This window comes from Apaloderma vittatum, unplaced genomic scaffold (assembly GCF_000703405.1).
Source record: "Apaloderma vittatum isolate BGI_N311 unplaced genomic scaffold, ASM70340v1 scaffold17545, whole genome shotgun sequence".
In the NCBI taxonomy this organism is placed as follows: domain Eukaryota; kingdom Metazoa; phylum Chordata; class Aves; order Trogoniformes; family Trogonidae; genus Apaloderma; species Apaloderma vittatum.
Window position 1 is genome coordinate 4,474 of NW_009715668.1, and position 18,069 is coordinate 22,542.

Sequence of the window (18,069 nt, forward strand, 5' to 3'; positions counted from 1 at the left end):
ATAGCTTTTCCTAAATCTCAGTCCCTTCCAAGGCTTCAGTTCTGCTCCTATTACCAACGGATGCATCCTTCCCTTGAGAATGTCCACTTTCATAAAGGGGCAGGTGCTATAATTTGGTGAAGGGGTAGAAGTGCTACCTGTTTTGTCAACAGTGTGGCACATCCGGCCCACAGGAACAAGGCAGAACTGCCTTTCCACTTGAATGGGTTTATATCCTTATCCCCACTTCCTAGATCAGTGGCTTCGTTATAAAAATGTTTGGGGGAGGGGAACATCCATGGAATAACAAAGAACCCTTCTGGGCAGTTATCCATTACAGTGTCTCTAAAAGTGGGATTTGAACTCAGGATTCTTCCATGCCAGGGACACTATACCACTGGACAGTCCAGCCCATAAACCTTAAAGCGTTTTGTGTATTGAAAGACAGGATTTGAGATGGGAAGGATTGAGAGGTCCTTACCCCTGTCTCCTATAGAGGGTATCCTAGCCATTAAGCTGGGAGATAGGAGATGTGTTTGAATCCATCCCCTCAGACCAAAGAACTCACACACACAGTTTCTAAACTCTGAGCCAAACAACCAGTATCTGCATTTTAAAAGGAAGAAGCGGATCCTATCCTGCCCTGCAAAGAATCTGAGGTATCACACAGCTCTGAGAAGACCTTTACTATATTGAGACACGCTGATGGCAGGCAGCACAGAACACCCTTCTGGTTTTCAAGTAGCCTTAGATATCACACAGGCAACAAGTTGCTCAGTCCTGACTAGAGAGGTGCACTGTTGTGTGGAAGCATCTTTAGACACATGAGGCTATAAAAAACTGAAAAAAACTACTATAAATTACTATAAAAAACTGAAACATCTACCAGGCTAAAGCACCAGATGAATTTTTTTTTTTTTCAGCATTGCAGCTTTGAATATCGCTGTCTAATTCCCACCGTAGCCTTTTGTTTACATCTGGCTTTTCATGTCTGTATCACATTGTGAATTTCCTAAACAAAAAGCTTTTGTTCCAGTCACGACTAAGAGTAACACTCTGATGCGTTTTGAAGAAACAGATTATGGATCTTGTGATTAATACTGACTTTTGTTTACTCCTGTGCAGCGAGATTTTAAGCACAACTAAGTATTCACACTTTAAGACAAACAAGAATTGCTGCTCTTTATTCTTTTACCTCTTTGTTCTGTGAATTGTAATCAGTTAATCTGGTTCCTCTGTAACATCAGTCAGTAGCAGGCACCTTATAGCAGTGACAGGCTAGATTTTATTTTTTGGAGGAGCTATCTAATCTCTTATCCAAGTCTCCCAGTTTCTTAACAAAGCCAGCTGTTCTAATCTTTGTAACTCATGCTTTGTTTCGTCAGTGAGAGCAGAAATCAATTGTTAATCATTGCAGATAGAAATCACATCCTAGCAAATGATGAGGGATAGAATTACTGCTTCTTATGTGTAAAGATATGTACAAGCCTCTTTTCTTGGTCCAAAGAGCTGCACTGACGGCATCTGAACAATCTGGTGTACTTCACTCTGCATCTGCATAGGCAGGTATGAATAGCTTTCAGTAGGTTTGTTGTAGAAGAGCTAACAAAGCAAGGTCTTTTGCTTTATACTATTATTTTGCAAGTGTTGATAACATCTTTATGGCTCCATACTAAAGTTTTCCATCTTATTCCTCTTTAATATTCACCATTTATTATTTTTTTTAAATTGCAAACAGGGTTATAAATCAGGAGAAATCTGTAAACTGCATTTACCATAGTTCCTTAAACATATCATTGAACTGGAAAAGCAAGTCAGAGATCTGAATTTAGCAAAGAAATACTGATATTAAGCTATTCTAGTGTCAGATTTTTCAACTAAAGGATAAATCCTATGAAGTCATTGTGAAAACTGAGTATCGGGAACTGAGATATTCTAAGGAATAAAGAAAAACACAAAAAACCCAGACAGAAAAGCCCTCCAAGCCCCCCAAACTAGTGAAATCCTTGATAAAGGCTTCTCAGCTGAACTGAATCACTTTGTTACATCTATGAAGCACTTCCACAGTTCCTCATACTTTGCCTCCTGGGAAACAAGCCTGTCTGAGTGTATACCAAGACAGCAGCAGAAGTAGCCCAGATCCTGACTTATGAGTTCAAACACTGTTTTCTGAACTGATCTAGTCCTGCCAGGCTCGTAACTGTAGTTACTAACAAATCTGAAGATACTCTTCAAACTCTAGACAATCCATGAAAAGTGTTACAATATCAGAACATCTGTAAATGAGTTATCTGTCAAACTATCTCCACTCTGCTAAAATCCTACTTGATCCAGCAGCATTTCAACTTCCCTAGATATCCTGAAAAGAAGTGTTAGTCAGCTTTAAACTGAGACAAATAGGGAGAGTCCTTTACAATTACATGGCTGAGGTACCTTTAGTAACCTGTTCCTTTTACCTATCAAAATCCAAACACTGTGAAAAGCAGGTTTCATAAAAACATTTCCAGCTGGAGTTAGGTATGTTGTAACAACTCTTAATGAGCTATGCTAAGACTTAAGAACCACAAAGAAAACATAACTGTTGTACTCACAACAAATCTTCCTGAAGAGCAGCTGTACAAGAAGACTCTTCTCAAGAAGCCACCTAGCACATTCCCAGCACAATCAGTCGAGGAATACAAAAACCCCTCTGCCTCTTCTTACCCAGCAGTCCCCCTGCTACCTCACAGCGGCCACAGCAGTGCACACCTCCTTCGCAGGTGCAGGTGATTAGGCTCAGATCAGCCTTTGCACCTGGCAGAGGACGGACACAACTTGCTGTCCCAACTTGGCTGGGCTACAGGGTGCCAGGGAGGGTGCTGGGGCAAAGGCTGCTCTGTTACCCATTTGAGGGCTGGTAAATAAGCAGAGAATGTGATAAGCAGTTACTTTTTCAGAAGACAAATGTGTCTAAAAGAAATAAAGCCATTTTGCTGGCTTTTGGAGACCATTGCAAAAAAACCCCCAAATCAACCAACAAACAACCCTATAGTTCCTTAAGGAAATAACAAATGTACTGCTAAATAGTCTAAGAGATCTCATCCACTGTGCACACTATAAGTAGACTCAAGTGGTTTGACTCTGCTAATTACAAGTAGAAGAGTTTTACAGGAAGACTTAAAGGAAAAGGCCTGTGCTGGGGGAAGGATCGAAGTAACTTGTCGCTAAAAGGCAGCTTGCAAATGGAGGAATATGGCTGTCGCCAAAACCAGAGGTTTGGGGGCAGTGCTGGTAAAATGGGGACCAACAGCATCTAAAGACAGAGGAAACATAGATGTGGGAAGCTGAGTACTCAGCTGCTCTTTGTTGTTTGGTAATTGATTACTGATATGAATTTTCATATCACTTTTCAGGGATATTTTCTAATATTCAGAGGTCAACGGTTCTGAAGAAGAGAGACTCGTCTGAAGATCTAATAAGCATCCACATGCATAAGAGTAAATCTACGTTATTTGGAAGAATCATTGGAGAGCTAGGAAGAAAGAGGAAATGACATATTTAGTCCAAGATCTTGATTTGTAGATATTTTTTAACTACTTCCTTTTAATTTTTGCATTTTAATCCTCATTGATGTCACTTTACCTTGTGGAAGAAGGCCTATGAGCACCGTATCTCTGATTAACTTGGACTTGTGTTTTTGTTTTTTTTTTAAATTGCCTAGGAATTCAGTCTCCTTAATAAACTGCATGATTTATAAGCAGTTGCCTATTTTAATCTGTGTGTAGGATTGGTATTGTAGTAGACAAGATGTTTGGAAATTGCTGATATAAATGAGACAACCTGTGTTATTAATTGTGGTGAAATAAAAAGGGAGATGCAATTAATTACATATAAACCTGCAAGTGATAAAGTTCCTAAGGGAACTCCTACCTCAAGCAATTTCTTGTCTCTGAAAGTCTTGGAGCTCGATTCTATTTTATAACTTAGGTCTTGCTGGCTTTTATCTAGGTCTCAACAATTTGGCGTGAAACTTGATGAGATGATGATGTTTGCTATTGATTCAGTCACTATAAATTGAGGTCTTCTAGGCTGGCTGTGTTAAAAAATACAAGTGCTGTATGAGATGCGAGTAGATTTGCTATATAGGTGTAATTCAAAACGTTCCTGTAGTTAAAGACAGGATATTGCCTCCTCCTACTCTCCCCTGTAAACTTCATGGCAGAACTTGGGGGGAGCTAGATTTGGTTTTGCAGATATTATTCCTGGCTTACCGTTTCTCAGTCTGAGCATGTCAGAAGAAGAATAGGATGAACTTGTCTCACTGAGATTGCTTCATTGTCAGCTAACAGAGTAACAACAAAGTAAAGGCCTTGAGATTTTTGTCCCTTTCATCTTACAGGGATTCGGCAGCTAAACAACTGCTGACGAGCATGGGAAAACACCTCCTTGACTCTCCATGTGCTGCCATGAAGTCAAAGTTCATGGTGGTTCAGGAATATCTATTTGTAAGAATTTGTGCTCCAGGCTTGTTATACTTTGCATCGGACCAAACCAGTATTTGTTGGCTGTTACTCTTTCCAACCAATTTTAATTCAGATGCACTCGCTCTGAAGGAGTTTTAAAGAGAAGTTTTTAATGAGAAGCTGATGGATATCTTCCCATAATTAACAGCTCCTTGGATTGTTGTTTGTTTGTCTTGGCACTGGTACATTGGAAAAAGTTACTAAACTTCTATCTCGCACTGTATTCTGTTTATATCTTGATATGAGTGTATGCACTTTCTAGTCATCTCATCACTAGTTGTTTCCTGGGGTCCTCCTCTCAATTATTTTCTTTACACTTCACCCTCCCTTTGCTAGAGCCAAACTGCTTGTTGGCTTCTAGTTGCATACCGTTATTTTGTTTCTCTAATTCTTGAGTGTTTGCAGTACCTCTAATTAAGGCCTCCTGTGACAAAAACGAGCAGAAAGAACCAGGAAAGTTCATAATAATCACAGCCATAGCTCAGGGTCTTTCAAGAAAGTGACTGAGGCGCTACCAGCAGAAGACGAAATTTCTAGCCATTTTAATGAGTTTGTCTCTTTATCTTGACTATAATTAATTCTGAAAAACACAAGCCCAGGAAAATCTATGTGGAAAAATTAAGCGTTCTGCTCAGCAGCTTTTCTTAAGCACTAGTTTTCTTTGGCCTTTCCAACCACATCAGCCTAAACTCTGGTTGAGTATACATGAAACAAGGCTTCAGAATATGTAATTTATCTGACTTTTCTCCCAAAGCTTTAAAAAATACTTTATTTATTTATTAAAAAAAAATTATTTTCTTAGTAATCACAGAAAAATTCCAGTGATTCAATTAAAATCTTTAAAATTATGCAAATTTTCTTGAACCATAACTGGTTTTGAGCCCATTCACTATTTTTTATATACCTCCTTCAGAAAAGTGAAAGTAAGTGGCTTAATTATGATTTTTGTCTCTGAAGTGGTACTGAATAATATCCATTTCTCAGATGTTTAGAATACTTCCATGCATTATCAGAAAAAAATGCTTTCCTTGTTACTGCCAGCAAAATGAGATACAGCACAATTCCAAGGAAGTAACTTGATGACGGCATACCAACAGTTAAACAGAGACATGGGCAATCATTTGCACTGCTGAGGAATCACACGTGGTAAATTTGCCATTAGTTCAGGTTGTCACTTAACAAATAGTTCACAATCCAAAGAAGTACAACATCCGATAAAAACATGTTAATGATTAAGGTGCCATATCTTAACCCATTATCTCAGCCTCCAGAACTTCTGTCACTAAACCAACATGCTTTTGATGATACTATCACCACAGGCTACACCTATGTATTACTGAGTTGTGCTGCTGCAAGAAACACGTAGCAAATACGAAGCGATGAAAACAAAGCAGTGAGCATCTACTGTTTTGTTGTTTGAATGGATCAAACAGTATGGGATGTTTCTTCTGTGTGATATCTTCCTTTCTCTTCAAATCCCAGCCTGTTTCCCCACTGATGCCTAAGAGATGGTTTGTCATCAACTTCAGCAAGCACAACCTGCTACTTATAGCCAATCATCTATCTGTTTACAAACTTCTGTGCAGCCTACATGCTTACTTACGTGCATACATGTATGTATACATGCCTATATGTGTGTATATGGACTTGATAAGTATTTTTAATACTTTGGAAATTTTAAATATGTTCCACCAAATACAAAGTCTAGTAATCAGGGAAAAAAAAACTTTTCTCACATTTTATATGTACAGGTAAAATTACATTCTTATTAGCAATAGTAAACAGTTTATTCTTATTAACTGTTCTATACTGATATGTAAGTTAATTAATAATGGAAAGGATCTTTTAGAGCAATCAAATTTCTTTAAGTGCTCAAAGGATCTTTTCCTTTAAATATGAATTCAGTACTTTGGAAAAATATAAATATGTAAATATCAAGTACTGATATGCCTGGCAGTTCCAAAACTATTCCTTCCTCTACTGTAAGAAACAATGATGTGGCAGAAAATACATCACTGAAACCAGCTGACTTCAAGCCAATTCTCATATAAAAAACCCAAATGTTTCTGAAACACAAGTCATTACTGATTAAATAGCTGTAAGAGGAGAGTGCATGGCAGGACAGTTGTGAAAGCCAGTGTAACACTAATGAGAACATGTTGATTTTTGTCAGCTGGGCCAGCATCTACTGCACGGGAGTTGGAAACCACCAATAAATAAGGAGCATCATTCTCCAACACTACTTACGGTTCCAGGTGAAGTCACTAAAATGCAGCAATCTGTTATGCTGGGTTATTACAATGTAACATCTGAGACACTTTGAAGAGTCTGGCATAGCATCAATTACCTTAATAGTTCAGTGAAGCTTTAAGGTGAATGGTGGCTTCCATCATTTACAAGATGGTGAAGTTACTTGGTCAATGAGGTCAGAAAAGTACCTGCAAACACGTTCTGCTGTAGAGAAGAGCTCCTGTTGCAGAGCAGACTGTTGAGCTGAAAAGTAGAACAGATTTTAAGTCTTTCAGAACATTTGGATGCTGCTAGAGCCCTGAAAAAATCCTTATATATCTCTAATCTAAGATAACTATAGAAACAGCAGCTTTTTCTGTCACTCTCCTCGTTTTCAAAACTGAGACATCCTGAGGGCTGAACAAAGCTCTGCTGTGTAAGACCATTGATTATAAAGGGATTTTGTACTGCTCGAAGTCTGCCTGGGCCTAGAATCGTAGTTACAGTGTCACAGAAATGGCAACAGAAAAGACCTCCAATGCCCCCACCAGTCTAAGTTTGCTCCTTAATTGACTGCTGAGACTGATTTCCTCTTATGCACTTTGACTCATCCTGCTTCACACTATTTCAGCATTAGGGGTTATATTTCACATTATAGGAATATGTTCTACTTTACGGTAGAGAGGTTGAGTATTTCTACAATGGCAAAGGCAAGATTCTGAGTTTCCTCTGAGGGTTAAATGGTTATGAACAATATTATACAGTAAAATGGATGAAGGTGAGAAGACAGCATCAGGATCACTGGGAGGACTTTTACCTGGTTGGGCTTGGAGAGACAACGCATCCTTCAGTTTGATCACTAGCTGCTGCAGTTCCACCTCCTCACTGACTTCCTTCTCACCAGGTGGCATCTGTGCTGCAGTTAGAGTAAGATCTGTATTCCTCATGATGCCATCAAGAGAGTTTTCTGTCAATTCAGGGAGACAAGTCTGAGTCTCTTTTTTATACTGTCCCATGAAAGGTCTGTTGCTCTGCAGAGACACTGACTCCAGTGAGTCTTCTGAGAACATAAAGTCCATGGCAGTGGGAACCTCAGCTGTTTGTAAAAGCTGCACTCTGTTTGCAGAGTTGGGGGGATTCAAAGATTTCCAGTCTGCACATGTTCTGGAAGTAGGCCTTGTTTGGGCAGGACACTGTGCAAAAGGATGCTCTGATGACTGTAACACTGCCTACAATAGACAAAATACAGAGATTGCATTGTGAAAATAATTGATATTTTGGTTTGCTGGTAGTAGAAAAATAATTTGGGGTCAGAGTATTTTACTTGTTTTTGGTTTAATTTCTGGTGAAATAAACCAATTCTTTTAACAAATAAAATATTTTCCTGCAATAAAATAAAGCTTTGTGTTTGGTTTTGGACAAATCTGTGTGGCTGGTTTTTCTTCCATCATTTCAGTCTGAAGAGATTATATGTTCTAATGCTATTGAAAAATTGAAATAATAATAATGCTCCAAGAGTAAATTTGGAGGGAAACTATTCTGAAAGAATTAAACTGAGGAAACAATATAGTGTATATTAAACACATATCAAACACCTCACAGCTGTTAATATTTGAAATTCCGAAACTAGGTTGGTTGTCAGTGCCACGATTGTACTTGGAATTTCCTAGACAGAACTATGATGGCAAATACCATCTACTGCATGGACACCAAGACTGGTGTAACTGGGGTGCACGGAGCTGGCTGTGCATTCACTGGACACCGGACTGTGTGTGTGCACACAGTTCGGCGTGTTGTGGACAGGCCAGTGCCACAGCACACCCACAGGGTGCTATGACATGCTAGATCCTAAATGTAAAGCGAAACAAGTGTGTGCTGCAGATGTGTCTGGCTTTTCTCTGTGTTTGACCATCCCCGAAAAGCCAGCATTGCAGAAAATATTACCAAAATGCTGTAGGTGGCAAATATGTATGCATTCCCTGTGAAATAACGGCCTTTTTAGAACCTCAGAGATACTATAAATGGAGTCAATACAACTGAAAAGAATTAAGGATTTTCTATAAGAGGTCTCTATTACATCCTAGACAAAACAGTAATTAGGAATGAAGAATATTTTATTTATTCAATGCCAACACAGGATTCTCCTCTAAAGAAAAGACTGCAATGAAGTATCTAACACTTCTGTTGGAAACCATTTTCTCACTTTTATTGGAATTCCCTCTCATTATTGCAGTAGTATCTAAACATCCCAGACACAAGTATTTGTGCTAGATGCTAAATATATACAGAATGACAAGAAAATCCCTGCTGCAAATACCCTATCTGCTTTCTCTAAAGACAAGAACCTAAGACGTCTGAGGAGACAAGCAGAAGGTGCACAGTATCAAGGTGCACAGTATCAAGAGTGCTAGCCTGCAAGAAAAGGACTAATTAGTGTTTGGTAATTGCCCATAGACATGAAGATTCTTGGTATAATTATCACTATACCTTTATTTCTTTCTTCATTTGCTGCAGCTTCATTTGCAGGTTTTCATGGCTTGCTGTCAGGCTTTGGAGCTTTGCTTCTATTTTCCAGCTTTTGTCTCTCTGGCAGTTGTGAAGAATTTGCATTTTGTTCTTCCATTTGTTGAATTGCTTCTTCAAGTATCTGTACAGTAGGTAGGCATTTTGCTAGGTCACATACACAAATACTTGCAGTCATGGAAAAGAGCAAACACTAGCACAAACTTTCAGTTCAGAAAAATTTTGTCAGCTTCGGGGTTAGAGCCCAGTATTTCAGGAAGTGGGCTGTATCCATGGAATTAGCAGTGTTCTAGATGAGGAAAGATGCAAGGTGAGTGGAACTGTGTCCAGGACTGAGCCTTGCATCTTGGGGTTTTACCTTTCCCACAAAGGTGGCTGCAACAGGAGAGACTTTAAAGCACTCCCTATATTTAAAAGTAAATTACTTCTGGCAAATCCCAAGCCAAAAGATTCCCATCATTTCCTCCTGTGCAACAAAGGAATAAAAACCTTTAACCCTTTGACTGACTTCCTTCTTGCTCCTGGTATTCTATGCAGGTTGTTGGATGGTACCAATAGTTTCTGCACATGCCACGTCCTCGAAAAGCTGCGGTGAATTTTGGAATAAGAAGTGCCACCCTTTCATGCATACAAGAGAAGATTTAGGAATTACCTACTCAGAGCCCAGTATTACAAAAATACCACCCATATCTCTGCTCTAGAGTTGGGATTTCTCTAAGAAATCATATTAGGAATACTCCACGGCTTCCCCACAGCTGAGGTGGAGACAGAAAAGTTTGTTAACACTACAGTAATAAACCAACTACTTCATATCACACAGCTGAAATAGTTACCTCCCTTGCTTAGTTACATCCAGAAGTTCATCTGATTCACTCTCTTTTGGGTATGCATTGGATTACAGACAAAACCCCCACCAGTTTCACTGTAATTATGCAAGATTTGTCTGAATGGGAGAGCAAGTCAGACCATTTAAAATTAAAATTAATATTGCAGTGGTCCCTTATAACAGCATTTAATGAATCTTTACTGTAAAATGCTGACTACCTCCAACAAACTCAGAGCCTGGTTCTGTGAACAGGCACACAAATGGTGTAAGTTTGTCCATAAATAAGAACAAAGTGCTTCCCATGAGTAAATTGAATGTGATTCATTCACCCAGTTATATGGCAAACTCTGGGTCAGAGGGTGATGCAGTATGTTAGGAGCAGGCTTTCCAGATACCCTCTCAATTATTGCTAATCTAAACGAAAGCTGAAGATCTTTGCTTCTTTATTATCCCGTGTGACAACAGAGAGTGAGATAAGGACACAGGCTTAGAATGAAACTGCGCTTGTTCTGCTCTAGGCTTGGAGTGCCCTTGTGTGAATTTGGAGCAGCAATTGTACATTGACTTATTAGAATGAAACAAAACAGGAAGCGAGGGAACTAAACATACTAAAGCAAATAGAGTAGATTCAGGATCAAATTCTATGCTTTGCTGTAATACCATTGGTTTCAATGGTCACAGACATGATTATATCTGCAACACATTCATATATAAACAAAGAAGAGGAAAGCAAAAGTAAAAGAAAAAGGTAAGCATAGTTGTACATATGTCAACACCCTCCAACAAACCACTCAAGAAATTTATGGTTTGGCAATTAATATTTCATCATGTCAAAGGTTTGAAAATCAGAAGGAACCTCTGTGATAATCTAAGTAATGGAATTTTTACCCATACTTACTGTATTAAGCCTGTAATTTAGATTGGACTTAGAGCATGTTTTTTAGAAAGATATCCTCCTTTGACTTAAAAACTTGGTGTGAATTATGACATAGGTTTTGATTAAGCCTTATTCAGAGAAAATTTGGAAAAGTATGCTATTGTGAATATTTTTATATGAATATTTTTTCTTACCAAACTTACTTTTAGAAATGTAAACTAACAATGCCAGAAATGCTGATGGAAGCAAACCAAAATGTTTTGCTTTGCCAGAAATTGATTTTCCAGTGATTTCCATTTACAACTTTTGTTGCTGAATTTTTATTGTTAATCCCTATTTTATAGTTTGAGGGTTTTTTAAATCTCAAAATCTCTAAAGTATGGAAAAATCATTTGTCTTCTAGCTCTTCACTGGAGCACCATTGCCCACCAACCTTCAGCCAGTATACTACTACATTTACCTACCTGCTCTCATGCTGTATGCTTTCAATGGATTTGTGCATTTTTAACACATCTGCTTCAAAAGAAGCTATTGCCTATGGTAAAAAAGAGAAAAGTTTCTGTTCATAATGTCGTCAGCACTAATTTTTCATTTTCTGTCCAAATTTTGGTATAAGAGGGCATAGCACATTTGGGATTTGGTTTGTTTTACAGATTTACTGATTAACTTTTTTATTTGTTGGCAATCAACCGATGCACTAAAGTATTTCTAATGGCTATTAGAACAGACTGGAAAATTTACCCTGCAGACAAAATTCTTTTTCCTATGACAAATTCTAAGTGTATGAGGATTTGTTTTGTTTTAAATTAGAACAAAAAACTCATTACCTGGAATATCTGCAAAAATTAATTATTCTGATTTGGGGACAGTCTCTCCAAAGTCCCACAACTGCCTTGGGACAATGAGACGGAAGAAGAGGCTGGATGTAGAAGAGATAAGAGAAACTCCTGGTCTTTGGGTGGAAGTAGCAGTCTCTGGGCCATGCAGGAGACAGTTACCCAGAAGTCAAGGAGACAAATATTTTCCAGGCAAGCTGCTTTAGACACATGGTATAAGCTGGGCTGGAATCAGGTATTCCATGAAATTATGAGACTAAGAGCTGGATCCTCAGGACTTCCAAGCTCGTGGATTCTATTAAAAGCTACCACTGGACGTATGGTCTGCATTTTTTAAACCAACATTGGAACTAATCTGCACTGTAATACACTGGAAATCAGATAAAACCTTTCAAAAAGAATTCTCACCCCAGAGAGAAAATGAGCAAGAGAGTAATGCATATGACAGAATCTCACTACGGGGATACACATCCCGTGTTGCTGTATTCTAAAATGACAAATGCCAGTCATCAAAATTACGTACTTAAGCAAAGTCTGCCCACAACTTCTCCTGCAGAAATATGCTGGCTGACACTATACCTCAAGCTAGGCAGCAGACTCCTAAAAGACAAGTCTTTCAATGGGCAAGCATAACAGGCAAATGAGTGACCTGACACGTACATGTTAGTTCTCAGAGACTGCACCCTTGGCTTCTGGGAAGAACAAGATGAGTGGATGACATAAACTGGTTTGAACACAACCCAACGTTCCCTATATTCCGGGTATGTACAGAGCTACCAACCTCTCAAATAAATATAGAAACAAAAACCTGCTATGTACTTATTTTTATCTACACTGTCCTACCCACTCCTCTAGCATTGTTTCTGTGCAGGGAACCTGGAAATGGATTAGTGGAGAGCTTTTATACATGAGCTATTTTAGTTGGAGTAGACACTACTCTGGGTTTACCCTTAAGAAGGGCCCATTCTGTCCTCTTGCTATTGCCATGGTGACAAAAATGTCCTGAGCCTAGTAAGAATTAAAGTATCCTTCCTCAACATTTGCTTGCAGTAAGAAAAGATGCTGGCATTTTTTACTGACAGATTAGAGTACTCCAGTCTTAGTTAGTCTTTAATGTGTTACTCTAAGACAACTTGGAAAAAAAGTAAAAGAGCAAGTATTCTTACAAATGCTTCTCAAGGCTGTAGAAGTCAAGGAGTTAGTCACTACTCTTAAGAGAGTATCAAATTCGAGCTTCACTAAGTTTTCATATTCCACAATGTTTTCCACAAGTGAAAAATTAACAGAAAGGTGAAGGTGCCCATTACATTTCTTTCTCACCGGTAATTACAAGGCAATTGAGATGGTTAACTTGTAGAACTTCTTCACAGTTTTAGCAGTATTACAGCTTCTTTTTTTTTTTTTACCTGAGCTTTTATCTGGCTTTGTTCTGCTGTCTTGCTGTTATTCTCACTCTTCTGCACTATAGTTCTGTTTTCAGGTAAGAACTTGGGTGACTCCAGAACAGGTCTATCCACTGGGAAAAACTGGTTTCCATGGCCAGGTAGTGGTGAAGTACTGTATACCAACAGAGAAACAATGAGTAGAGAAAGAATCAAGGCTTATATGGTTTTGGTATCAAAATAAAACTAATGCATTCTAAGTAGTCAGCCAGCCATGCTTTTTTTGACTATGCAAGAAGTATGGTTTAGCTCTACCTGCTGGAATATTTTGGCTGAAATAATGAAATTCCTGAAAACAAAATCCACTCTTTCAACAGAATCTCAACAGCAGGTTTTCTTTCCACCCATTTAATATCAGTGCAATTTGCTGCTTCTCTTTTTTGCTTCCTTTAGCCAAGAGCTAAACATATTGGGAAATTCAACTAAAAAAAAAAAAAGATAGCAAAGGGATAGATATCCTGCTTTTCAGTCCCTTCTATGCTAGGAAAAGCCCAGATACCTATCGGCCCTGCAGACAAACCCGTAATGGCAAGCCCAAATTCCTCTTCTCTCATTGATACCCAACCATTAGGTAAGCAAAAGCCCACAGAATTACAGAGAAATGTCACAGAAGAATTAAATGACATTCAAAAGAAATATTTTTTAGTGCTGAATACAAGTGGGGAAATATTAGCAACGGAAAATGTTCTGCATTTCACTGAAGTTTACACTTAAATAGAGAGGAGTTACCATCTTTCCCTATTTCAGTCTCACTGAAGCCTCATTTGGAGAAATAGATGTGAGATACAAGAGAGTTGCCAGGAAAGAATCTCACCCTTCATATGTTTGTAGTGCTTATTTTGTATAATATTTCCATTCATTTTCTCCACCTAAATATTAACCAAAATCTCAGAGCAAGGAAGGAGAAGCTATAGGCAAAATCACAACACAGCCTCCGATGCTCTTTATTAACTGCTGTGATCAGGGGAAATATAGTAATGAATTTACATGTTAACGTTAACTAAAAGCACAAACCAGAACAGATCTGAAAGAACTAGAACAGTGAGATCAGCTACTTACTGTTGTGAGTAATCCCACAGGACGGCAGTCCAGTGGGATTTGAGTAGAGTGACTGTCACTGAACACACTGTGCGGATCGCATGTGGAAAGCATTCACAGTTAATTTCCAATTAATTTGTCACCCCATGCAGTTGTGACTGATACTAAATATTTCCAATGCTTGACCCTAGACTAGAGCATAAGAAATGGTACGGAGAGAAAGAGATGGCATAAGGAAAAGAGGGAAGGAAGACACAAGCATATTATATTTTATAAGACAACTGGTCATTAGGTTGTCAGCGTCTGTTAAGCTACAGAGCAACTTCCCATTTATGCTTTCCCTTTTCAGTGGAAGAATCATGGCATTGTGTCTGTCAACAAAATCACTTACTCAAAGGATATACTCAAGCAATATGTCACAGTCTAACATATTATTCACAGATTACAAACTCACTGGAAACACAAACTCACAAAGTCATTTCATGAGTGGGGAAGTGCCTCTCCCCCATTATCTTCAGAGCCCTTCTCTGAGTCTCCTTTCTTCTGCAGCGCTCTTGAAACAGGTTATTCCTGATGGTGCGGAAAAAGTGCTTTGCATTCGCCTTTGCTGACATCTATTGGAATGACAGATAATGAAGAAGGGGGTAAACTTTCCGATAGATGCTGCCCAGAAGTAGACACAGTCTAAGGAGGAGGCAAGACATAAGAAAGGAAAGGTCCACCTATTCAACAACTGAAGAGACTTGTGGCTGGTGTCTGAACCCTCAAAGGGGGCCTGAGGGTGATGACGGTGCTAGGTAAACAGAATTCTGTCAGGTAAGTAAAAATCGAATTCTGTTATGTAAGCAAAACACTCTGCCTGGGCCAAATTCAGGCAGCATGAAAATGCAATACACAGATTTTGGCAGTTAAAATGATTAAGCTCACAGTTGCAATGATTATTCTGCCTGACCCATATCTAAGTCCTCTTGATCAGTGGGAAGAAGTATTTTTACACTTGCGTTAAGTGTTAATAGTTACAGCCTTCTGTGCCTCCTATCCTCCTCTCATAAAAAACACACCTCCATTTGTCACAGCGGGGTCAGGTTCAGGTATGGTGACTCAGCTCAGCAGCTGTATTATAGGAAGACACAGGACAATTCTGCTGTAGGAACAGACTGTTGCAGAACATGGGGTGAGCTCTGACAGACTGAACGGGAAAACACGAAGAAAACACACAGCATGCCTCCTAGTCGTTTCTCAACATGGTAATAATATTACCACAAGGTGTCAGCACGGTAAGGAAACAGTGCTGGTATTTCAAATCTCCACTCAGCAGCCCCACTCCCTGATAAAGGCCATGTGAACTTACTGAGCAAAGGACAGCACTTAAGAATGGAAGGTATGGGAAAAGTGGCTTACTACTGACTCTTTCATGTCCTCAAATGATATAAAAATGGTAACTGTCATAGTGAATAACTTATCTTTTTAATTTTGGTATAGATTTTGGCCATGGAAGTAATCTTACAATGTTAGTGTTAGAGTAGGGCTTTGTGAAGGAAACCTAAGTTCAGTGATCCAGTTGCAACACTGCAGCAACAACGTGGGAAAGCTCAATGTCAGACAGTATAGGATAGGAAGGGGACTTCATTTTAAGACAAAACTGATTTCACTCACTCATACTCATTCACAAGCACTAACATACCTGTGTCTGAGTAGTCTTTCAAGCATTCACAGACAGGTATATGTACACATGTGGTATGGCCAGGGTGACTTACAGTGATGGGGAAGACATGCCACTTCTCCTTAAGTCTCCTGAGTGCCTCTTAGTGTGACCTTGGGCTGGTTTTCAAAAGTGCCTTTAGCTTCTTTAGGAACTGGTAGTGATTGTGATCTTTGGTCTCCTTATTTGAGTGTCTTATAGTACGGGTTTTGCTCTTTACATTCACCTCATCATCTCTTGTAATTGCATCTTCAAATGGCAGCTTGTCCTTTGTTTCAGGCTACCTTCTGTTTCCCCAGTTTGATTCTCCTGAGAAGCCATGTGTGGAAGTGCTGTGATCTTGCTAACCAGCTAATCTAGGTTGCATCATCTCCTGCCTTGCAGATACTTAAGCATCCAGATATAGTTTCTCACAGTGTAAGCAATAGGGTTCGGTTTTCAGAAAGAGAGCAACGAAGTGGCTACAGTTTATTGTTCCCCCAGACAAAGAGGGACTGCAAGAGCAGTCTAATATTCTTCAGTTTTGGTGCAGATGCTGGCTACCCAGATATCTTTCATGTTAAGTGCGGGGTTTCAGGAAGGAGACCACGAAGCACAGCTTACTAATGAGACATTATGAGTGCTTTTCAGCTCCTTTATTGGAATAGAAGAGGATGATGTTATATAGATCCACAAAAAAACCCTATCTGCTGCTCTGTGCAAGATTTGGAATCTCTTGCTCAAAGGAGAAGATGATCTGCCAAACACAAATTCCCAGTGTTGAGTTTTGCTGAAAGCTAAGTGGCCCCTCTAATGGAGCTCAAGTATGTGAGCTTAGTTGGGCTCATGTTGCCTCTCTGTGCTGTGTCCCTAACTGACAGAGACAACTCAGTCCAAAAGGTTTAAAATAAAGTGTAAAAGTTCTGAAATAAAGGTGATTTTATGCAGGTGTTTGTATAACTGTAGGATGAATTAATTTCTGAACGAGTCCGCACTGGGACTTGGAGGAAGGAGCACTGGGACATACTGAGGGCCCTTTCCACCAGTTTAAGGATGATGTGCAAATGGCAAACTCGCCAGAGAACTCCTTGGGAAGAGTGGCACTATGACATTTCATGGCTCTACACAGTTATTTCAAATAAAACACTACTTCTAAAGTTAGAAGCTATTTTTTTCCTTTCTCTGATTCACTGTTCCCAGACTAATAATGTTAATATGTCATGGCCATTATGGCTAAGACACACATAATTTCATAATCAATGTAGTTCAAGAGTCTGCTGCCTACTTGCCTACATGAAGAACCTGAACAGGGCAATGAATCAGTATGACAAGACTCTACCTGCACACAGTGTTCCACAACAGGATGTGACCTCTTATGTGGTTTGATGAGACAGCCAGTGAAAAAGCAGACTTGACAAAGGTCAAAATTGAGGCACTTCAGACAGCGATACCTGTGAGGGAAAATAGAATAACTAAGTTACTTCTCCACTAGTAAGAATCTGGTGTTAAGTGGGCTTGACTATTGGAAATCCAGATTCCTGGGTTCTGAAGGGTAGTGAAGCACCTTTGTTAGAATAATGACTTTCCTCAGCGTTCTCTGAAAGCAAGAATTATTTTGTCCAAATGACAGTGGACTATTCTTCCAGAACCCACTAATGATTTTGATATTATTTATTTGTTGCAGCAAAATTCAGTCCAAGGAAGAAACCGCTGTTCTAGCACCATTTTTAAGAATGCAGTTTCATCTTCATATGCTTCTAATGCACCAGCTTATCTCTATTCGCTGCTCTCAGGGAACTGTAATATCACTATGTTATTTATGTAGGATTTACACCTTTGCAAAAAACTAAACCTGCAGGCTTACTATTAGTGAGAAGAGAGTAACAGTAAAACATTTTTCTGAGCATTCTGGTCAGTAGATAATGGTCATTTTATATCAGTATTTAGATGGATAACTTAAATAGCCTGTTAATTATAGGACAAAGAACTAAGAAAAAAGATACACAGGTTTAATTTGCTTTACCACTGAACTGCCAGTTTACTTTCAGTAAGTCTCCATAATCATGTCTGTGCTAGTGAACTAAAGAGAATCAGGATGTAGGCTTGAGCACTAGCTTGTGATGGTTCTCTCTTTCC

The 18,069-nt window shown here is 39.1% G+C and overlaps 2 protein-coding genes across 2 annotated transcripts in view; one reads left to right on the forward strand and one right to left on the reverse strand.

Moving 5' to 3' along the window:
- Positions 1 to 3,511, forward strand: part of LOC104273806 — a 4,893-nt gene extending 1,382 nt beyond the window's left edge. The window contains exon 2 of the mRNA XM_009869247.1: positions 3,372 to 3,511. Within this exon, the coding sequence (XP_009867549.1) occupies positions 3,372 to 3,511 (140 nt within the window). The remainder of the gene's footprint in view (positions 1 to 3,371) is intronic.
- A 3,359-nt stretch (positions 3,512 to 6,870) lies between these two features.
- DYTN (dystrotelin) overlaps positions 6,871 to 18,069 on the reverse strand; it is a 19,386-nt gene continuing 8,187 nt past the window's right edge. The window contains exons 8-15 of the mRNA XM_009869248.1: positions 17,273 to 17,384; positions 14,724 to 14,866; positions 13,530 to 13,550; positions 13,179 to 13,329; positions 11,401 to 11,471; positions 9,198 to 9,357; positions 7,528 to 7,939; positions 6,871 to 6,974 (exon numbers count right to left, since the gene is read on the reverse strand). Coding sequence (XP_009867550.1) covers positions 6,871 to 6,974; positions 7,528 to 7,939; positions 9,198 to 9,357; positions 11,401 to 11,471; positions 13,179 to 13,329; positions 13,530 to 13,550; positions 14,724 to 14,866; positions 17,273 to 17,384 — 1,174 coding nt within the window. The remainder of the gene's footprint in view (positions 6,975 to 7,527; positions 7,940 to 9,197; positions 9,358 to 11,400; positions 11,472 to 13,178; positions 13,330 to 13,529; positions 13,551 to 14,723; positions 14,867 to 17,272; positions 17,385 to 18,069) is intronic.